The sequence below is a fragment of the Procambarus clarkii genome, chromosome 24 (genome assembly GCF_040958095.1).
Source record: "Procambarus clarkii isolate CNS0578487 chromosome 24, FALCON_Pclarkii_2.0, whole genome shotgun sequence".
In the NCBI taxonomy this organism is placed as follows: domain Eukaryota; kingdom Metazoa; phylum Arthropoda; class Malacostraca; order Decapoda; family Cambaridae; genus Procambarus; species Procambarus clarkii.
In genome coordinates, this window is record NC_091173.1 from 3,168,986 (window position 1) to 3,192,855 (window position 23,870).

General features: G+C 45.3%; 1 protein-coding gene across 4 annotated transcripts in view; it reads left to right on the forward strand.

Moving 5' to 3' along the window:
* Positions 1-23,870, forward strand: part of LOC123761800 (uncharacterized) — a 653,931-nt gene that overhangs the window by 479,524 nt on the left and 150,537 nt on the right. For all 4 annotated transcript variants that reach the window (XM_069330457.1, XM_069330459.1, XM_069330458.1 and 1 more), the window contains one exon: positions 12,129-12,221. In XM_069330457.1, coding sequence (XP_069186558.1) covers positions 12,129-12,221 — 93 coding nt within the window. The remainder of the gene's footprint in view (positions 1-12,128; positions 12,222-23,870) is intronic.

The following is a 23,870-nucleotide window of genomic DNA, read 5'->3' on the forward strand; positions in this document are numbered from 1 at the left end:
GATGGCAGTTGCCACAAATATATTATTACCTAATTATTTCAATGTCTCTGATTGATTTTTTCTTAGTTTTTTTTGCAGTAATATTATTCCATACAGTGCATTGTGGTATATTTATATTATAAAATGTGTGAACCATCACTATACTCAAAATTATGGTGTGCATATTAGTGATTCAATTATTATGTTCATAAAACAATAAACAAATAGTTTTGCTGTTGTTACACTATATACACAGGTTATATATAAGTATCTGCATGTTTTGTACACCATAATGAACTACTAAGTTGGTCTTGTGAGTCAAAAAGCAACGAGGAGTGACCGCCAAACACCAGCGAGCCACTCGCTGCCACTCCATCCCTCAACACCACCTCCCTCGCCCTCATTCTCCTCCCACAATACTGTTTTTGCATTTATTCACTATACACAGACATAATATATACGTATTTACATGTTTTGTTCACCATAACTGTACATCTAAGCTTGTATGGTGAGTAAAGGCCATAAGACGTAGCTACTCACACAGTCAGCTGATCGGCGGCCGCCCTCAAGGCCAGACACACTAATATTTCTCCTCCAACAATATTGTTTGTGGTGTTATTACGCTATATACACACATTATTTATAAGTATCTACCTGTTTTATTCACCATACCTGTACAAATAAGCTGGTATGGTGCCCAAAGACCATAATGGCCATCAGTAAACAACATGCCAAGTCGTGCAGACGACGCTCCTCCCTCACCAAAATGGCGGCTCCCAACCTACTCCTCTCACTGTTATCACACTCTATACACACTTTATATATAAGTATCTACATTTGTGTTCACCATAGCGAACCACTAAGCTGGTATGGTGAGTGCAGTCAATAAATGGTGGCCACACACAGTCAGAAGATGATGCCACAACCCTCCCTCCACAGCCTTACTCCTCCCTCCATGGAGCACAGCGCTAAATATCACCACAATCCTGCTATTATCAGAATCCTGGTCAGTTTTATCACAGTCAGGGGGCTTCAGTAATACTATCACTGCTAAATAATAGCAGTATCGTATATATTATGGCATTTGTAGGCGATGCTGTGGTCACAGGCTGAACAGTGGTGCTGTGAGCTCGTGCTGCGTGTGCCAGCCTTGGTGGCTTGCTCAATACTGACGCTGTAACACCCAAGAATGTTGGCCTGGATTTTTTTTCTAGGTGGCATCTGGCAACTATCAGTCGTGGCTGTACTATAGCTGCCCTTATCCCAGGCGGGGCGTTTAAATTATAGTGCTAGACATGAAATCATATATATATGATGTGCGCGGTTTTGGTTTTGTCACTGATATCATATATATATGATTTGCGCGGTTTAACCCTTAAATGGCGCATGGCTATATACCATTTGGCACCCACAGGCACATACCAAAAAAAAAAAAGCCCTCAGCCCCCCCAAAAAAAAGCCACAGCAGGGCTGCGCAGATGACCGGCACGGCAGTACATTGTGATAATTGTTTGTTTGCTTGTTTCCTTGGGATTGTAGGGAGTTTCTACCTCTCTGTTTGGTTTTTTGTTTTAGTTTCTTACCACATGGGGTTTGTTTTGTTATGCCTACCTTTCTAGGTGCCTAACCCCGGTCAATGGCAGATAAGGAAAACCCCCCAAACACAAAGGGGTTGTTCAGGGCCATTGTCCCTGAAACTTCTCTGAAGGAGCCAGGTTCTGGCGGTGGTCCCTGATAGATCTGAACTCCATAGCTAATGTCCCGGTCTAATATAACATACATTAGCCCGATAAGCTCCAGGGAGCCTCTGGAGCTCACCCAGAAAATGAGACCCTGACACGACCCTGGACGGTTCGTGTCAGGGCTTGGGGTTTCCTCTCGTCGTGGTAGGCCACTGGTGCCGGGTTCGAGTTCGGCTCCGCCTTCGGTCCAGCCTTCGTCTGTTCGGTGCGGTGTTAGCTCTGTGGGAGGTTCTGGGTCTCGTTAGGGGCGCCGGCCCTTTTGCGGTTTGCCCCGTTTAAGGGGCGATGGGGGGGGGGGGAGACTTGCGCTGTTCGCTCATGCCTGGTCCTTCAATTTGTGGGCATTTCGGGTCATTTCTTGCGGTGGCGAAGTCCAAGCGAAGTTAAAAGCTCTCTACCTCAAGGTACAATCCTTGCACCGCTACTGTACCTTATTCTCATATCAGATATATACAAAAAAACACGTCACAGCTTTGTGTCATCCTTCGCAGATGACACAAAAATCAGCATGAAAATTACATCTGCTGAAGACATTGATAGTTACAAGCAGATATCAACATAGTTTTCAATTGGGCAGCAGAAAATAACATGATGTTTAACAGTGATAAACTTCAGGTACTCAGGTACGGCAAAAATGAGGATCTGAAACATAATACAGGGTACAAAACACAATCGAATCTGCCCATAGTAGAAAAACAGCATGTCAAGGATTTGAGAATAATGATGTCTGACAATCTAACGTTTAGGGTGCATAACCAAGCAAATATTGTATCAGCCAGAAAAATGATAATATGGATTACGAGAACTTTCAAATCCAGGGATCCCATCACAATGGTTGTACTCTTTAAGTCACTTGTGTTGTCCTGTCTCGAGTACTGCTCAGTACTCACTATCCCCTTCAGAGCAGGAGAGATTGCTGAAATAAAGGGTATACAGAGAACATACACGGCATGCATAGAGATAAAACGCCTAAATTATTGGGATTGACTCAAAGCTCTCCAAATGTACTCTCTAGAAAGGAGACGAGAGAGATACCAAATAATATACACATGGAAAATACTGGAGGGCCAGGTCCCAAATCTACACAGTAAAATAACAACGTACTGGAGTGAACGATATGGAAGAAAATGCAGGATTGAACCAGTGAAGAGCAGAGGTGCCATAGGCACAATCAGAGAACACTGTATAAACATCAGAGGTCCGCGGTTGTTCAACGTCCTCCCTGCGACTATAAGAAATATTGCCAGAACAACCGTGGACATCTTCAAGAGAAAACTGGACTGTTTTCTAAGAGAAGTTCCGGATCAGCCAGGCGGTGGTGGGTATGTGGGCCTGCGAGCCTCTCCAAGCAACAGCCTGGTGGACCCAACTCCCACAAGTCGAGCCTAGCCTTGGGCCGGGCTTGTGGAGTAGAACTCCCAGAACCCCATCAAGCAGGTATCAAGCAGGCGTTGGGTGGCCCCACCCTCTTTGGAGGGCTCGGGGCTAGTGGGCCAGGACTCTTCTTTTGCGCTCTGTAATTACCTAAGTGTAGTTACAGGATGAGAGCTACGCTAGTGGTGTCCTGTCTCCCCAGCACTCTTTGTCATATAATGCTTTGAAATTACTGACGGTTTTGGCCTCCACCACCTTCTCACTTAACTTGTTCCAACCGTCTACCACTCTATTTACAAAAGTGAGTTTTCTTATATTTCTCCGGCAGCTTTGTTTCGTTAGTTTAAATCTATGACCTCTTGTTCTTGAAGTTCCGGGTCTCAGGAATTCTTCCCTATCAATTTTATTGATTCCTGTTACTATTTTGAACGTAGTGATCATATCGCCTCTTTTTCTTCTATCTTCTAGTTTTTGCATATTTAATGCCTCTAACCTCTCCTCGTAGCTCTTGTCCACATGTCTACATGCTCCACAGTTCTGGGAGCCACTTAGTGGCATGGCGTTGCACATTTTCCAGTTTGTTGATGTGTTTCTTAAGATATGGGCACCACACAACCACTGCATATTCCAGCTTTGGTCTAATAAAAGTTGTGAACAATTTCTTTAGTATATCGCTATCCATGTATTTAAATGCAATTCTGAAGTTAGAAAGCATAGCATAGGCTCCTTGCACAATATTCTTTATGTGGTCCTCAGGTGATAGTTTCTATCTAGAACCACCCCTAGATCTCTTTCTTTATCAGAATTCTTTAAAGATTTCTCACATAATATATAGGTTGTGTGGGGTCTATGTTCTCCTATTCCACATTCAATAACATGACATTTATTAACATTAAATTCCATTTGCCAAGTGGTGCTCCATATACTCACTTTGTCCAGGTCTTCTTGAAGGGCATGACAATCATCTAAATTTCTTATCCTTCCCTATTATCTTAGCATCATCAGCAAACATGTTCATGTAATTCTGTATTCCCACTGGTAGATCGTTTATGTAGACAATGAACATTACTGGTGCAAGAACTGAACCCTGTGGTACTCCACTCGTAACATTCCTCCAATCCGATACCTTGCCTCTGATTACGGCCTTCATTTTTCTGTCAGTTAGGAAATTTTTCATCCATGTTAGTAGCTTACCTGTCACTCCTCCAATGTGTTCCAGTTTCCAGAACAACCTCTTATGGGAAACTCTGTCGAAAGCCTTTTTTAGGTCCAGATAGATGCAGTCAACCCAACCATCTCTTTCCTGTAATATCTCTGTGGCTCGATCATAAAAACTGAGCAAGTTCATTACACAGGATCTTCCAGATCGAAAACCATACTGTCTGACTGATATTATATTGTTTTCCTCTAGGTGTTCTACCCATTTAGTTTAATTATTTTTTCCAATATTTTGACTATTACACTTGTCAATGATACAGGTCTATAATTAAGGGGGGGCCTTCCCTGTTTCCACTTTTGTAGATTGGAACTATGTTAGCCTTCTTCCACACATCAGCTACAACTCCTGTACACAGGGATGCCTGAAAAATCAGTTGAAGTGGAATGCTGAGCTCAGGTGCACATTCTGTCAGAACCCATGGTGAAACTCAATCTGGACCAACTGCTTTGTTCTTACTTAGCTCCTTGAGCATTTTTTCCACTTCATCTCTAGACACCTCTATGTGCTCTATGTTGTTCTCTAGAATTCTTATTGTGTCTGGTTCCCTGAAGATTTCATTTTGTACAAACACACTTTGGAACTTTTCGTTTAGTGTTTCACACATTTCCTTTTCGTTTTTCCTGAATCTATTTCCCATTTTCAACCTCTGAATATTATCCTTTACCTGCAATTTGTTGTTTATGAATTTAGAGAATAGACCTGGTTCTGTTTTACATTTGTCTGCAATCCCTTTTTCAAAATTTCTTTCTGCCTCTCTCCTCACTGCCGTGTAGTTGTTTCTCGCATCTTTGAATCGCTGGTATGTTTGGGGGTTTGGCCTCTTCCTGTATTGATTCCATTTTTGTGTCTTTTGGTCTCTGGCCCTCTCGCAATTTCTATTGAACTAATCTTCTTTCCTAGTTCTGCATCTCTGTTTTGATATAATTTTTTTTATGCCTTTATCATATATTTCACAAAACTTGACATACATCTCATTCACTTCCTTGACTAGCATCAAGTCTGTCCAATTATACTCACTAAAAAAATTTATAAGATGGCCATAATGTCCTCTCCTTAACCCTCAAACCGCTAGGGGCCCAAATGGAATTCACACCCACAGGCGCAACAAAAAAAAATCCAAAAAATTCTTTCGTCTTATAGAAGTGTTCATTTTTGTTCCCTGATCACAGAAAAAATAACAAAAAAATCGTAGGTGGCATATTTTAGCCGCAATAGGGTAGGGAAGTGTGGCAAAAAAGAGGCGTTGGCAGAGCCTTCGCCAGACGAGGTCTACTCCGCCCGAGCTGTCAGATGGCAGTTGCCACAAATATATTATTACCTAATTATTTCAATGTCTCTGATTGATTTTTTCTTAGTTTTTTTGCAGTAATATTATTCCATACAGTGAATTGTGGTATATTTATATTATAAAATGTGTGAACCATCGCTGTACTCAAAATTATGGTGTGCATATTAGTGATTCAATTATTATGTTCATAAAACAATAAACAAATAGTTTTGCTGTTGTTACACTTTATACACAGGTTATATATAAGTATCTGCATGTTTTGTACACCATAACGAACTACTAAGTTGGTCTTGTGAGTCAAAAAGCAACGAGGAGTGACCGCCAAACACCAGCGAGCCACTCACTGCCACTCCCTCCCTCAACACCACCTCACTCACCCTCATTTACCTCCCACAATACTCTTTCTGTATTTATTCACTATACACAGACGTTATATATACGTATTTACATGTTTTGTTCACCATAACTGTACATCTAAGCTTGTATGGTGAGTAAAGGCCATAAGACGTAGCTACTCACACAGTCAGCTGATCGGCGGCCGCCCTCAAGGCCAGACGCACTAATATTTGTCCTCCAACAATATTGTTTGTGGTGTTATTACGCTATATACACACATTATATAAAAGTATCTACCTGTTTTATTCACCATACCTGAACAAATAAGCTGTTATGGTGCCCAAAGACCATAATGGCCATCAGTAAACAACATGCCAAGTCGTGCAGACGACGCTCCTCCCTCACCAAAATGGCGGCTCCCAACCTACTCCTCTCGCTGTTAGCTCACACTATACACACGTTATATATAAGTACCTACATTTGTACTCACCTAGTTGTACTCACCTAGTTGTGTTTGCGGGGGTTGAGCTCTGGCTCTTTGGTCCCGCCTCTCAACCGTCAATCAACAGGTGTACAGATTCCTGAGCCTATCGGGCTCTGTCATATCTACACTTGAAACTGTGTATGGAGTCAGCCTCCACCACATCACTTCCTAATGCATTCCATTTGTCAACCACTCTGACACTAAAAAAGTTCTTTCTAATATCTCTGTGGCTCATTTGGGCACTCAGTTTCCACCTGTGTCCCCTTGTGCGTGTTCCCCTTGTGTTAAATAGACTGTCTTTATCTACCCTATCAATCCCCTTCAGAATCTTGAATGTGGTGATCATGTCCCCCCTAACTCTTCTGTCTTCCAGCGAAGTGAGGTTTAATTCCCGTAGTCTCTCCTCGTAGCTCATACCTCTCAGCTCGGGTACTAGTCTGGTGGCAAACCTTTGAACCTTTTCCAGTTTAGTCTTATCCTTGACTAGATATGGACTCCATGCTGGGGCTGCATACTCCAGGATTGGCCTGACATATGTGGTATACAAAGTTCTGAATGATTCTTTACACAAGTTTCTGAATGCCATTCGTATGTTGGCCAGCCTGGCATATGCCGCTGATGTTATCCGCTTGATATGTGCTGCAGGAGACAGGTCTGGCGTGATATCAACCCCCAAGTCTTTTTCCTTCTCTGACTCCTGAAGAATTTCCTCTCCCAGATGATACCTTGTATCTGGCCTCCTGCTCCCTACACCTATCTTCATTACATTACATTTGGTTGGCTTAAACTCTAACAACCATTTGTTCGACCATTCCTTCAGCTTGTCTAGGTCTTCTTGAAGCCTCAAACAGTCCTCTTCTGTGTTAATCCTTCTCATAATTTTAGCATCGTCCGCAAACATTGAGAGAAATGAATCGATACCCTCCGGGAGATCATTTACATATATCAGAAACAAGATAGGACCGAGTACAGAGCCCTGTGGGACTCCACTGGTGACTTCACGCCAATCGGAGGTCTCACCCCTCACCGTAACTCTCTGCTTCCTATTGCTTAGATACTCCCTTATCCACTGGAGCACCTTACCAGCTACACCTGCCTGTCTCTCCAGCTTATGTACCAGCCTCTTATGCGGTACTGTGTCAAAGGCTTTCCGACAATCCAAGAAAATGCAGTCCGCCCAGCCCTCTCTTTCTTGCTTAATCTGTGTCACCTGATCGTAGAATTCTATCAAGCCTGTAAGGCAAGATTTACCCTCCCTGAATCCATGTTGGCGATTTGTCACGAAGTCCCTTCTCTCCAGATGTGTTACCAGGTTTTTTCTCACGATCTTCTCCATCACCTTGCATGGTATACAAGTCAAGGACACTGGCCTGTAGTTCAGTGCCTCTTGTCTGTCGCCCTTTTTGTATATTGGGACCACATTCGCCGTCTTCCATATTTCTGGTAGGTCTCCCGTCTCTAGTGACTTACTATACACTATGGAGAGTGGCAGGCAAAGTGCCTCTGCACATTTGTGTTCACCATGGCGATCCACTAAGCTGGTATGGTGAGTGCAGTTAATAATTGGTGACCACACACAGTCAAAAAACGACGCCACAACCCTCCCTCCCACAGCATTACTCCTCCCTCCATGGAGCACAGCGCTAAATGTCACCACAATCCTGCTATTATCAGAATCCTGGTCAGTTTTATCACAGTCAGGGGGCTTCAGTAATACTATCACTGCTAAATAATAGCAGTATCATTTATATTATGGTATTTATAGGCGATGCTGTGGTCATAAGCTGAACAGCGGTGCTGTGAACTCGTGCTGCGTGCGCCAGCCTTGGTGGCTTGCTCAATACTGACGCTGTAATACCCAAGAATGTTAGCCTGGATTTTTTTTCTAGGTGGCATCTGGCAACTATCGGTCGTGGCTGTACTATAGCTGCCCTTATCCCAGGCGGGGCGTTTAAATTATAGCGCTAGACACGAAATCATATATAAATGATGTGCGCGGTTTTGGTTTTGTCACTGATATCATTTATATATGATATGCGCTGTTTGAGGGTTAAGTCGGGTTTTTCAACTGCTTCAACCTCCTTATTTTCTTCCAGCTTATAACGCATTGCATACTTTATTCCCAAAAAAAACATGATCACTTTTACCCAAGGGAGGAAGGTACTGAATGTCAAATATCTCTTCCTCCTTCCTGGTAAATATCAAATCTAGCATGGAGGGAACGTCCCCTTCCCTCATCCTCGTAGCTTGTTTAACATGATGATACAAGAATGTTTCCAGGATGAAGTCTACAAATCTACAGGTCCAAAAATCTTCTGTTTTAGCTTCATATGCTTCCTAGTCTATGGATTTCTGTCGGGCCATCTCGGAGTGGGTTCGCTTGGGTGTGGTCGAAACAACGATGTCCCTCGGGTGGGTTTCCCACCTGTTTCCAGTATCAAAACAGGACTGCGCAAACCTCCGGTTCATTCTGGACTTGTCCTGTCTCAACCTGTGGGTTCTTTGCCCCTCCTTCAGGATGACTACACTGTCCCAGGTCCGTCTTCTCTTGGAGCGGGGCGCTTGGATGGTGTCCCTGGTCCTCCGGGACACTTATTGGCACGTCCCGATTCATCCAGGGTTCAGGACTGGCTAAGTTTTGTTGTGGGGCTTCAAGGTTACCGCTTTCATTGTCTCCCTTTCGGGTTGAACTTGGCACCTCGCGTGTTCACGCGCCTTACATGGGTTGTCATGGCCTGTCTGCGTCTCTTAGGTGTTTGGGTGTTGGCCTCTCTCGACGACTGGCTGGTTTGGGCTCCCAGCCGGTCCACGTGTCTGCTTGCCAGGGATTTGGTTCTTTCCCAGCTTGCCAGGTTCGGGTTTTTGGTGAACTGGAGGAAGTCCCATCTGGTTGGCCTCCCAGGTTCGGACCTGGCTGGGCCTTGTGTGGGACTCTCGGGCCACTTCCTTGTCTCTTCCTGCAGAGTCTCTTCTGCGGAGTCTGTTCTGGTTCCTTCGGGGACGTCCCTTCCGCCTCTCTTGCGATCGCTGGGTTCGGACCCCGGGGGCTTTGCATCAATTGCTGCGTCGCCGGCTTCCTCTTCGGGTTTTTTGGGGTTCAGTGCCTTAGCACCTGCCAGAGCCCACGCTCAATGTGTTCACGGACACATCGTTTCTTGGCAGGGGCTTTGTGACCAGTGCTCACCAGGCCAGGGATGGTGGGGTCCGTCCTTCCTTCGAGCCCACAGCACTGCGGGAGTTCGCGGTGGTGTGGTTTGCTCTTTGGAGGATTCGAGTCGCCCGCGGGTCGATGATCCGGCTCCATTCAGACTGCTCTCCGGTAGTTCATTGTCTGTACCGGGGGGTTCGATGCGGTCCTTGGCTCTTTGGCGCTGATCGCTTTGGGTGACTCATCTGCTGAATTCTCGGGGTTTGGCTCTCCTGGCAGTTCACTTGCGGGGAGTGTCCAACGTCTTGGCTGACAGCCTCTCTCGTTACGTTCCCCTGTCCACGGAATGGACGGTTGACGCTGACTCCTTCCGTTGGCTTTGCCAGACGTTCAGACCCCCTGAGGTGGACCTCTTCGCGTCGGCATGGTCGTGGCGCCTTCCCCTGTATGTGGCGCCCTTTCCCGACTGCAAGGCCGTCGAGGTCAATGCCTTTCTGCAGGACTGGTCGAGATGGGGGTTCCTGTACCCGTTTCTCTCAGTTCAGCTCTTGCTCCAGGTCTTGACTCGCTTGGAGACTTACCAGGGGAGAGTTGTCCTCTTGGCCCCTTGGTGGCCGGCCCAGCTGTGGTTTCAGGCGCTGCTTTCTTGGTGTTCGAACTCGGAGGTTTTTCCGCGGCTCCGCCTCTTCCAGCAGATTGGACTGGTACGTCACGTGCATGGTTCGATCTTCTCCTCGAGTCTTCGTGTATGGTATTTTTTATTTGAGTTTATCATCATATCTATGGTGATCAGGTGGCTTCCTTATTAGTGTCCCACCTGCGGGCTTCGTCTCGGCGGCAATATGAAGTTTCCTGGCGGTCCTTCCAGTTCTTCTTACGTCTTCGTCGTTGTACTTCACTTTTTGTTAAGGTGGTGTTGTCCTTTCTCTCTTGGTTGTTCCAGGACCCCTTTCCTTATGCCTAACACTGTCGCCTCGTATCGAGCGGCGCTGGCGGAGCCACTTCAGCTTGCTTTCGGTACTGATGTCACGTCTGCGCCGCCATTTTGCAAGCTGTCTTGGCGTTGTTTCACCTCTGACCTGCTCATGCGCCGCCTGAGCCATCCTGGTCATTGGACAGAGTGCTCTCTTTTCTTTCTTCTCCTCGTTTTGTTGTGGCCCCATCGGTTCTGGACTGTTTTTCGAAGGCTCTTTTCCTGTTGGCATTGGCCTCTGGGGGTTGGGTAGGTGAGCTTCATGCTCTCCTCCGGTGCAGAGGTTTCTGCTCCTTCAGTCGGGGTGATCAGTTTGTTCGTCTGTAACCTTCTCATTCTTTTCTGGTGAAGAATGAGACTGCTGCTTTCAGGGGTCCCTGGGTTATTGATGTTTGGTTGGTTCGGCCGGGGGTTTCACCATGTTTGTGTTTGGTTGCGGCTCTCCGCCATTATTTGCATGCCACGGCTTCTGTGTCTGTGGACATGCTTTGGGTTGATCCGGTTTCCCTTTTTCCTGTTCGAGGGTGCGGGTCTCCTAGGTCGTCCGCAGGGTTATTAAGGCTAGCCAGCCTGCGGTCTATCCCCGTGCCCATGACATCCGCAAGTTCACGGTTCTTGCCGCAGACTTAGACAATATGTCCTGGGCTGACATATGGGCGCGGGGATTTTGACGGTCCAACAGGGTCCTGGCTGCTCGTTACCTTGTGAACGTTCCTGGGCCCAGTTGGGCCTGTGTCTCTTTGGGTCGGTGGATGCAACCAGTTGTCTCGACTTTGGGTTGAGGAGTGAGCAGCAACTGCCTCCCGGGTAAGTCCCTATTCTTTTCCTCTGTGGGTAGTTAGCTCTGGGGAGGCATAGGGACTTCCCCCAGAAAACCAGCATTGAATGTAATGAAGTGCCATTTTCTGGGCGAGTCCCGGAGGCTCCCCGGCATCCCTCCCTCACTCTGGTCAGCGTTCTTTTCGCGCGTTTTGACATACAGCCTCAGAACTAGGGTGTGGATCGCCGGCTCGGTAGGTCTGGGGCTACCTCTTCCCCCTCCTGGGGAGGGGGGGGGGGCTGCACAGACAGCGGCATGACGACGGATGACATCATACTAGTTTGCTCGTTTTTGTTTGGGGGAGTTCTATCCACTCGTTCGGCTTTTGGTTGCAATTTTCACCAGAATAGGGGTTTGTTCTGGGACGCCTATCTTTCTGGGTGCCTGACTCAGTCAATGGCAGACATAGAATGCTTCCAATTACACGGGGGTTTCTATAGGCCATTGCTTCCCTTGCCTCTCTAGAGGGGCCAGGCTCTGGCTCGTGGTCCCCTGTAGGCCCATAAGAACTCCATACACATAACTGATGCCAAAGTCTGATATTTGCACTTCAGCCTAGTAAGCTCCGGGGAGCCTCTGGGACTCACCCAGAAAATGACATTTCATTACATTCAACGCTGGGTTTTTTGCAGGACATTCTCATCGGTATATTAGGTAAAGATAAGAGATTTCACTAGTATTTGAGATACAAATTCCTGTCAACATATGACATATACTTATGAATGTAATAAAGTTTGTTAATTCTGTGATTTTTCCATATTTTAGATGATCCACCAATGTATCATTTGTGTGAACTTCCAATTCACAACCCACAAGCTGGTGAAGTATATGTTGTGAAGGCTCCATCACTATCTCTTGGTAAGTGTATTAGATTGGAATTTTAATTCTACTTCATGAAATATATGTAATGGTAAACTGTTTTTCGTCATTCTAAATAAATGTTGTTTATTTTTCTGTGGAGAGCCAATTCGGCTCCCCGGAGCTATACCGGGCTGATGTGTATATATTAGACCATGGTAACAGTTAATCTAAGGAGTTCTAAGCTTACCCGAGACCAGAGACAGAACCTGGCCCCCTCAAGAGAGGCACGAGGAACAATGGCCTAAAGACACCCCATGTAACTGGAAGCAGTTTTCATCTGCCATCTACCAGGTCAGGCACCCAGAAAGGTAGGAATTCCAAAACAAACTACTGCTGGTCAAATAAATTGCAAACCAAAAGCCGAACTAGCAACAGAACTCCCCAATCAAAACCAAGAAAACGAGTATGATGTCACCACAAATGCCACCCATCCGTCTGTGCAACCCCCCTCTTCTCCGGGAGGGGATGGGGGGTCCCAGACCTCCACGCTGGTAACTCTCCTCAGTTCAGAAGGCTGTTTGCTGATGATGCTAAGATAATAGGAAGGATAAGAAATTTAGATGATTGTCATGCCCTTCAAGAAGACCTGGACAAAATAAGTATATGGAGCACCACTTGGCAAATGGAATTTAATGTTAATAAATGTCATGTTATGGAATGTGGAATAGGAGAACATAGACCCCACACAACCTATATATTATATGAGAAATCTTTAAAGAATTCTGATAAAGAAAGAGATCTAGGGGTGGTTCTAGATAGAAAACTATCACCTGAGGACCACATAAAGAATATTGTGCAAGGAGCCTATGCTATGCTTTCTAACTTCAGAATTGCATTTAAATACATGGATGGCGATATACTAAAGAAATTGTTCATGACTTTTGTTAGACCAAAGCTAGAATATGCAGCTGTTGTGTGGTGCCCATATCTTAAGAAGCACATCAACAAACTGGAAAAGGTGCAAAGACATGCTACTAAGTGGCTCCCAGAACTGAAGGGCAAGAGGTACGAGGAGAGGTTAGAAGCATTAAACATGCCAAAACTAGAAGACAGAAGAAAAAGAGGTGATATGATCACTACGTACAAAATAGTAACAGGAATTGATAAAATCGACAGGGAAGATTTCCTGAGACCTGGAACTTCAAGAACAAGAGGTCATAGATTTAAACTAGCTAAACACAGATGCCGAAGAAATATAAGAAAATTCACCTTCGCAAATAGTGGTAGACTGTTGGAACAAGTTAAGTGAGAAGGTGGTGGAGGCCAAGACCGTCAGTAGTTTCAAAGCGTTATATGACAAAGAGTGCTGGGAAGACGGGACACCACGAGCGTAGCTCTCATCCTGTAACTACACTTAGGTAATTACACACACACACACACACACACACTTAGGTAATTACACTTAGGTAATTACACTTCAAAATTCAAAATTCAAATTTTGGTGATTCAATTTGTGATTTGGTTCAATGGTGATTTGGGATTCAAAAGGTGACACCCCTAGGGTCAACACTTGGATCAGAGGCGCTCCAGCATATTTCAACAATCCTAAGTATTGTAGTACAGGTTGATGGTAGTGAGTGGTGTCCCAGAGAACATAAAGGTATAGTGCTCCTGAAAAATAGGTGAGATAACAGGAATGTGCTAAGGGAAGTGAAAATTGGATGAGAAAAAGTTGCCCTAGTGTTTCCAGTGCAGAGAAGAACATTCAAGATGGCCGCCGGCAAGAGGAAAAACAAAACAGAGCTTGATTTTGCGGGATTCAATGAAGAAAGCATTGATATTAGTAGTCTACATAACAAGTTGGTAAAATTAGATACTATTGTGAACTCTCATGTAGAAATAATTAGTAAATTGAAAGTAATGACCATTTGAATAGCAAAGTTTTATGTCTTGAGGGTTTAGTGAAAGACTTGTACAAGGATAAAAATCAATTGGAAACAAATTGCGAAGCCATGGAAGAAGAAAATAAACTCTTAAAAATAACTTTGGAAGAAGTTAAAGCAAATTTAAACATAAATGATTACAATAGGTTAGGCAAGGAAATTCAACAGGAGAAACAGCTTTTGTCAGCACAGATGGAGGAAGTTACACAGGGAATAGAACAGTGCAAGAAAGATATGCAACTCACTTATGCACAAGTGGCCAAGGAGAAGGAAAAAATAGAAGAAGCAGTAAAGGAAGTCAAACACTGCAGCAACCAAGATAAAACAAACATTAGGCTAGAAGTGAGGAAAGAATTGGCATCTAACCCGAAGTTGGTGCAAAACACAGTTGATCGGAGTAAGTCCCTGATCATTTTTGGCTGCAAAGAAAAGGCGATAACATCTAGGTCAGAAAGAGCTGTAGAAGAAGCGAAAGTAGTAGATAAAATTGTTGGCCTCGTGGAAGGTCTTACAAACAGAGAGAATGTGTGCGACTACAGGAGAATAGGCAGGTACGTAAAAGGGAAAGATCGACCTTTGAGGATCACCCTAAACGGTGCCAAACAGATGGAAGAAGTACTAAGGAATGCTAGAAAATTGCAAAGTGATGAGGATGGGAAAGGGTGGTCGTTAAGATGAGATCTTTCAAAAGAAGATAGAGAGAAGCTGAAACTGAACCTCGCCGAGGCAAAACATTTAAATGAGAGCAGGAATGAAGAAGAAATAAATTTTTTTTTCTACAAAGTGATAGGGGTAGGCAAACCAGTAAAGTGGTACATAAAGGCAAACCAACAAAATCATTAGAGAGAGGGGGAGTGAAGAATAAGGAGAGGGGGAACAAGTTCCTGAAGATTGCATACACCAACATAGATGGAGTAAGATCGAAGATACTGGAGTTAAGTGTTGTAATACAGCTGCAGACACCAGACATTGTTGCACTCACGGAGACAAAACTTGAAGAGATTATTTTAAATGAGGTCATATTCCCAAGGGGCTACTCAATTTGGAGACAGGACAGAAAAATTAGGAAAAGCGGTGGTGTTGCTGTGCTGGTGAAAGAACACCTAAAGGTGAAAGAAATAATGACTGCCAATCCACAAGAAGTTGACATAATAGCACTAGAGATCTGCCATGAGGATGATAAACTAATGATCATAAATGCATATAGTCCACCGCAAAGCAGCACATGGTCAGAGGAGGAGCTAGATAGTAAACGCGAAGGTCTTATAACAATAATGAGAGAGATTATAGCAAGAGCGGATAACGATAGATCACGACTGTTGATAGTCGGTGACTTCAACTTGAAATCCATAGACTGGGAAGCATATGAAGCTAAAACAGAAGATTTTTGAACCTGTAGATTTGTAGACCTCATCCTGGAAACATTCTTGTATCAACATGTTAAACAAGCTACGAGGATGAGAGAAGGGGACGTTCCCTCCATGCTAGATTTGATATTTACCAGGAAGGAGGAAGAGATATTTGACATTCAGTACCTTCCTCCTTTGGGTAAAAGTGACCATGTCTTTTTGGGAATAAAGTATGCAATGCGTTATAATCTGGAAGAAAATAAGGAGGTTGAAGCAGTTGAAAAACCAGACTTCAGGAGAGGACATTATGGCCACCTTAGAAATTTTTTTAGTGAGTATAATTGGACAGACTTGATGCTAGACAAGGAAGTGAATGAGATGTATGTCAAGATTTGTGAAATATATGATAAAGGCACAAAAAAATTTATACCAAAACAGAGATGCAGAACTAGGAAACAGAATTAGTTCAGTAGAAATTGCGAGAGAGCCAGAGACCAAAAGACACAAAAATGGAATCAATACAGGAAGAGGGCCAAACCCCCAAACATACCAGAGATTCAAAGATGCAAGAAACAACTACACGGCAGCGAGGAGAGAGGCAGAAACAAATTTTGAAAAAAGGATTGCAGACAAATGTAAAACAGAACCAGGTCTATTCTATAAATTCATAAACAACAAATTGCAGGTAAAGGATAATATTCAGAGGTTGAAAATGGGAAATAGATTCACGGAAGATGAAAAGGAAATGTGTGAAACACTAAACGAAAAGTTCCAAAGTGTGTTTATACAAAATAAAATCTTTAGAGAACCAGACACAATAAGAATTCCAGGGAACAACATAGAGCACATAGAGCTCTCTAGAGATGAAGTGGAAAAAATGCCCAAGGAGCTAAGTAAGAACAAAGCAGTTGGTCCAGATGAAATTTCACCATGGGTTCTGAGAGAATGTGCACCTGAGCTCAGCATTCCACTTCAATTGATTTTTCAGGCATCCCTGTGTACAGGAGTTGTAGCTGATGTGTGGAAAAAGGCTAACATAATTCCAATCTACAAAAGTGGAAGCAGGGAAGACCCCCTTAATTATAGACCGGTATCATTGACAAGTGTAATAGTCAAAATATTGGAAAAAATAATTAAAACTAAATGGGTAGAACACCTAGAGGAAAACGATATAATATCAGACAGACAGGTCTGATATTATATCAGACGTGTAGATCTGGAAGATCCTGTGTAATGAACTAGCTCGATCTGGAAGATCCTGTGTAATGAACTAGCTCTGTTTTTATGATCGAGCCACAAAGATTTTACAGGAAAAAGATGGTTGGGTTCATTGCATCTATCTGAACCTAAAAAAAGGCTTTCGACAGAGTTTCCCATAAGAGGTTCTGGAAACTGGAACATATTGGAGGAGTGACAGGTAAGCTACTAACATGGATGAAAAATGTCCTAACTGACAGAAAAATGAGGGCCGTAATCAGAGGCTAGGTATCGGATTGGAGGAATGTTACGAGTGGAGTACCACAGGGTTCAGTTCTTGCACCGGTAATGCTCATTGTCTACATAAACGTTCTACCAGTGGGAATACAAAATTACATGAACATGTTTGCTGATGATGTTAAGATAATAGGGAAGATAAGAACTTAGATGATTGTCATGCCCTTCAAGAAGACCTGGAGAAAATAAGTATATGGAGCAACACTTGGCAAATGGAATTTAATGTGAATAAATGCCATGTTATGGAATGTGGAATTGGAGAACATAGACCCCACACAACCTATAAATTATGTGAGAAATCTTTAAAGAATCCTGACAAAGAAAGGGATCTAGGGGTGGTTCTAGATAGAAAACTATCACCTGAGGACCACATTAAGAACATTGTGCGAGGAGCCTATGCTACACTTTCTAACCTAAGAATTGCTTTTAAATACATGGATGGAGAAATACTAAAGAAATTGTTTACGACTTATATTAGACCAAAGCTGGAATATGCAGCGGTTGTATGGTGTCCATATCTTAAGAAGCACATCCACAAACTGTTAAAGGTGCAACGACATGCCACTAAGTGGCTCCCAGAACTGTGGAGCATGTGGACATGTGGACAAGAGCTACTAGGAGAGGTTAGAGGCATTAAATATGCAAAAACTAGAAGATAGAAGAAAAAGAGGCGATATGATCACTACGTTCAAAATAGTAACAGGAATCGATAAAATTGATAGGGAAGAATTCCTGAGACCCAGAACTTCAAGAACAAGAGGTTATAGATTTAAACTAATGAAACAAAGCTGCCGGAATAATATACAAAAATTCACTTTTGTAAATAGAATGGTAGACGGTTGGAACAAGTTAGGTGAGAAGGTGGAGGCCAAAACCGTCAGTAATTTCAAAGCATTGTATGACAAAGAGTGCTGGGGAAACGGGACACCACGAGCGTAGCTCTCATCCTGTAACTACACTTAGGTAATTACTTGGGTAATTACACTCACACACACAGTAACAGGAATTGATAAAATCGACCGGGAAGATTTCCTGAGACCTGGAACTTCAACAACAAGAGGTCATAGATTTAAACTAGCTAAACACAGATGCCGAAGAAATATAAGAAAATTCACTTTCGCAAACAGGGTGGTAGACGGTTGGAACAAGTTAGGTGAGAAGGTGGTGGAGGCCAAGACCGTCAGTAGTTTCAAAGCGTTATATTACAAAGAGTGCTGGGAAGATGGGACATAACGAGCGTAGCTCTCATCCTGTAACTACACTTAGGTAATTACACACCCCCAGGAAGCAGCCTGTAGCAGTTGTTTAACACTATCGGTAACTTTGGACCGGACTTGCGTCCACTTCAAAAAATATTTGTATAATATTCATTTTTTATCCAATCGACCTCGGGATAGTATCAAAATAAGTGCCTTTAAATTGCGCACAATTTGATACCAAAATGAAAGATATAACGTGAAACTTGATGTCCGAACACTTGAAAGATTATAAATAGGCTTTTGGTCAAAATATTAAAATATATGTTAAAATTTTATTTATTGTCCTATTATCTTGGGACTAGTTTTAAAATGTGCGCCTTTACGTCGCGAACAATTTGATACCAAAATGAAAGATGTAACACTAAAATTTATGTCAGAACACTGGAAAGATATAAATAATTTTGTGATTATGAGCTTCCAGAATTAAAATATTTGTTAAAATTCCAGTTATTGCTCTATTATTATGGGACTAGTTTTAAAATACGCGCCTTTTTATTGCGAACAATTTGATACCAAAATGAAAGATGTAACACGAAATTTGATGTTATCAAATTGAACAAGTATACACATTAGGTTGCAGTGTACAAATTGGTGCTCGTTCACGGGTAATTTTAGGCTTTTCTGCAGGGAGGCACTCCAGGCTTTTGTACATTATATTCATACACATCTGTAAGGTATTTAATTGCGAACATAATGATATCAAAACGATCAACGTAGCATGAGAATTAAGGCGAGAAAAATGGAATGAGTATGCACATGTTACTGATTTTGTGCGCTCACGGGTAACTTTTGCCGACTTTAGGCTTTGCTGTTGGGAATCACGCCAGGCTTTTGGACATTATATTTATACACACCTGTAGGGAATTTAATTGCAAACACAATGATACCAAAACGAGTGACGTAGCACGAGAATTAAGGTGAGAAAGCTGAAACGAGTTTACACATTTAGGTGTCACCGCGCGTTTACCCGCACGCTCGCCCGCACGCTCGGTACATGACCCCTAAGTTTACCGCGCGCCTGCCCGGTGAGCGATAGTATTAACTCCCAGGTACCAATTTACTGTTCGGTGAACAGGAGCATCAGGGTGAAAGAAACTGCCCATTTGTTTCCGCCTCCGCCGGTGATCGAACCCGGACCTTAGGGCTATGAACACCGAGTGTTGTCCACTCAGCCATCAGGCCCCAGCTTGAAACCATTGCTCCTTGTCTGTGCTACATCTGACCTTTTGAAGAAACTGTGGATCAGCAGCCACCAAACTGTTCGGTATTTTAAAAGTTTCAGTGAGATCTGCCTTGTCATGCTTGGTTTGCAGTGTTGTTAGCCCTGTGGCCCTCAGCTGTTCCTAATAAGCGAGTTCTGGAATGATTTTTGCTGCCCAGTGTTGTATTTTCTCCAGAACAGCTATATCTTTCTGAAGATGAGGTCTCCATGCTTGGAGACAGTATTCCAACTGTGGCTGCACCAGATATTTATACTATTGAATGACTGCCTTCTTTTCCTTAAAAGTCAAAGGTACACTTGATTATTCCAAGGGTTGGGTTAGCTTTTCTGTGGGGAGCCCCAGAGGCTTCCTGAAGCTATCCAGAGTGATATGTGCTATATTAGTTTGACATCAGTTATGAGAGTTCGACCTACCAGGGACATGAGCCAGAACCTGGCCTCCTCAGAGAAGTGCAGGGAGCAATGGCCATATACGCATTCTTCATTTAGAGTATATAATTTCTTCCATCGACCGGGGTATACCTCCAGAAAGGTAGGGATAACAATACAATCCTCCAACTGGTGATAATTGCAACCACATCCGAATAGATCCTAAGAACTTCTCCTCCCCCCAAAAGAAAACAATAAACGAGCAAATCGTCATCCAACTAGCGCGCCCACTCGTTAGCGCCACCCCTCCCCCGTCAGGGGGGAGGGAGAGCCCACTCAGGCGAGCCGGCAGCTCCACCCACCAGTTCATAGACTGATGTGCATGGGGGCAGACGTTACCTCTGGCCTCGCTTTCCTGTCTTGATTTTACGTGTGTGGCTGTGCCAGCTGTGTAGGGTGGTTTTGGTGGCAAAGTGTTCTTCAGTATGCAGGGCAGCATGCATCTAGGGCTCACTTTCCTAGACACTCTGTAAGTACTACCTTTGCGTCTTCAGGGTTCTCTTCCCCAGGGCATTCGGGACTCAATCTCATTGAGGTCTCTGTCGCTTTGCGTTGGCCTCGTCCTTGGGGTTGGGCTAGGGTTGTGGGGATTTCTGTCTAGCCTTAGGTAAGGAGTAATTGTTGCTCCCTGATAATGGATTTTTCTGGGGGGAGCCCCGTCGGCTCCCCGGAGCTATCCAGGCTGAATGGATATGTATAACTTTCTGGCATCAAAGTGCATGGAGTTCTTGCCTACCGGGGACCACGAGCCAGAACCTGGCTCCCTCAGAGAGGCACGAGGAGCAATGGCCTACAGAAACCCCCTTGTGATTTGGAGCATTCTTTGTCTGCCATCGACCGGGACAGGCACCCAGAAAGGTAGGCGCCCCAAAACAAACCCCTATTCTGGTGAAATTATTGCTACCGAAAGCCGAACGAGTGGACAGAACTCCCCAAACAAAATTATCAAACTAGCATGACATCACGTCGCCGCGCCACCGTCTGCGCAACCCCCCCTCCCCGAGAAGGGGAAGGGGGAGCCCCAGACCCTCCACGCCGGCGATCCAACTGGCAGTTCTTGGCTGATGGTATGTTCTTGATGGATGTTCTTGGCTGGTCGAGTGCCTCTGGCTCTGGTTTTTGTTTCAGTTCTGTGCCTTGTGGTGTGGACTGTCTCTACCGGTGGGGTGTGAGCCAGGAGTAAGATTCCACGGTACTCGGGCTGCATGTGCCTAGGGCTATCTTCCCTAGGTGCCCTGTAAGCCTTTGGGGCTTGGGGCCACCTTCCACAAGTCACCTTGGGTTCTACCTCCGCTGTGTCCTTTGCTGCTCGGTACTGGGCCACCCTTGGAGTCGGCTGGGGTTTTGTTGCCCTGGTTTGTCTCTGGGTAGGTGGTAGTTTTCGTCACTGGTAGGGGCGCGGGGTACTGCACACCTAGTTTTCACCATTAACAGCGGCCGGCTCTGTTCCGCCTGGGTACGTTGTCCTCTTGCGGGGGTTTTCTTTTGTTTTTGTTTTTGCCTGGTGGGGGGTCTGCTTTTACTATGGTCCCCCTTTCCTGTTCTAGGTGCATTTCTTTCGAATTCTTCTGTAAGCGGTACTCCCCGCTTGGCCCCCGTGAGTGGACACGTCCCGGGGGTTCAACTTTAGCAGTTTGTTGGTAGATTTGGGCGCTGGTTCGCGGTACCCTGCCTGGGCTTCTCTTAGCGTGTACCAAAGGCCCTGGGAAACCCCACGGGGGCTCCGTGGTCCTCTAGGTGTGTCCCCGGAGTCCCCCTCGCGTCCTGCGAGTTTGACGGTTGATCTGTCCCCTTGTCTCAGGGTGACACTCACCGGTTGTGTCTCCGCCATGCTGCCTGTTGGGTCCTTGTTTTTGTGACCCGGAGTCGTCCGATGATTGTTGTCGGTACGCGCTCTCCTTCACCCAGGCCACCGGTCTTGATAATCGGGTGCAGGCGGCTGCGGCATTGCTTGCTGGGTGTGTGTTGCTGCAACGCTCTTGGTTTGCGGCCCCGGATGCCCCGAGGCTGCCCCGTTTTGGTGGATGGAGTCTGGACTTGGGGGTGGGGGTCGCTTCGGCTCTGGCTCCTTCCACTTCTTGTTCCTCCCCTTCTGTTCTACTCACTTCCTCCCTTGTTCCTGCTCCGAACCATGGGAGGGTTTCGGGTTTGGGGCAGGGTCTTGTTGGGTTGAGACTCGGGCGGTCTCAGGGGTTTTCCTCTTCCGGGGTGGCGGCGGAGGCATTCGAGTCGGTTCCTCCTGCCGTGCAGTATGGGTCTGACCAGTGGGCTCCCTTCATTAGTGTTTGCACGGCTGCCCCGGCTTTTCCTTGTTAAGCTGGGGCTTTCGGGGTGCGGCTCGGCCCTGGGTCATGCCGTAGAGGTTCTCGGGGTTAGGGAGGGGTTACCTGGGGGGCCTCGGCCCCGTTTGCCCCTCTTGGGTCCTTGTACCTTGGTGAGGGGCTGGCAGTTCCTCAGTGGGGTTGTTCCTTCCCTCTGTGTTCCTGTTGTTTTCGGGTATACCCATCCCTGGGTTCGGTTCCATGTTCCTTCGGGTTCGTCGGTCCCGTCGTTCCTGCGGGTGTGTTTCACCCTCTTTTCCTTACCCTTTACACTCCTATGTCGCAATGCTGTTCACGAAAAAAAAAATGTGTTCAGGTAAGGTACATCCATACAAGGTGTGAAACAAACATTGATGGATTTCTATATTGACCTAGTACATAGTGCCTTAACCACTTCGTATCGTTGGCCCTGCATGTTCCTTGGTCAGGGGTGCTTGTCATGGTTCTCGTTGGTTCTCGAGTTTTTTCGTACCTTCCAATATTATTGGAACGTCTGTTGATTTTCGATGTGGTTTCCATCGGGTCTTTTGTCGGCCTTGTTGGTTCCCTTCCATCATCTGTTTTCTTTCACTTCGTTTTTGCCTTGTTTTGTTTTCGCCTCGTCTCTACTTAAGGTTTCGGCGTTCTTTGTCTTCGTTCCGCACGCCTTCCTGGTGTTTGTACGATGTCTGTTCGTTGTGTGTACGAATTGTGTACGATTTGTGTGTCCGCCTGGTGTACGTGCCACGCCTCCCGGTGGACGGGTGGTGCGTTTCGTACCTCGTGCGCTGGGGACGCTGTGTGCGTTTTGTTTACGGGCGGTATGCTCATGTGTTCGCGCCGTTTCTCGTGGTTTTCTACGGCTGCTCGTTTCTCCCTCCAGTCGTGGCCCTCTGGATGCTGGGGGTGTTTTGGATTTATATCTGGGGGTGTCAATTTGTTCTTCCTCTGTATTGCTTCGTCTTCTGCAGGGCGTGCACCTCTGGCCGTATTCTCCTTCGACCTCGCATTTTATTCAGGTAAGGGGTACATACTGTGTCTACTGCCTCGAGTATGCATGGCTTTCAGGCACACCTTTAGCGCTGCTCTTAGTACTGTATGTTACTTGGCTCGCCTGTGTTGTGGCACGGTCGTGTGTCTGCTCTGTAGGTGAGGTTGCCTTGTCTGGCGCTTCTGTCGGCCTAGTGCTGGTTCTCACTTTTGGTGGGGTGCTTGCCTAGTAGTGCTTGTGGGGGTTGAGCTCTGGCTCTTGGACCCCGCCTTTCCTGTCAGTTGATGGTTGTGCAGTTTCCTGAGCCTTCTGGGCTCTGTCTTCTTGTTTGCTCCTGTGGGTGGCGTCTGCCTCCTCCACATGGCATTTTGGTGCTTTTGGCTTCCTTTCCCTCTGCCATTAATCGGGTTCTTTTTAGTGTCTGGCTCCTTTGGGTGCTCACTACCTCCTGTGTCCCCTTGTGCGTATCTGCATACGGACATAAGTACAGTGGCCCTGCGGAGGGCCTCTTGGCCCGTGCGAGGCAGCTACTAAATTAAATTAAATTTTGCTCCGAGGGGCGAGTTTATTGGGCAGCTCCCCTCATCTTGTGAGTGGACACGCCGCCATAGTAGCATGTACAACACTCCCCAATAGGAAGAAATCCCACTGGGTTGTTCATCCTGTTGCTTGTACCCAGACACAGCTGGGACTTGCTTAACTGTCTCAAGTGAACAGCT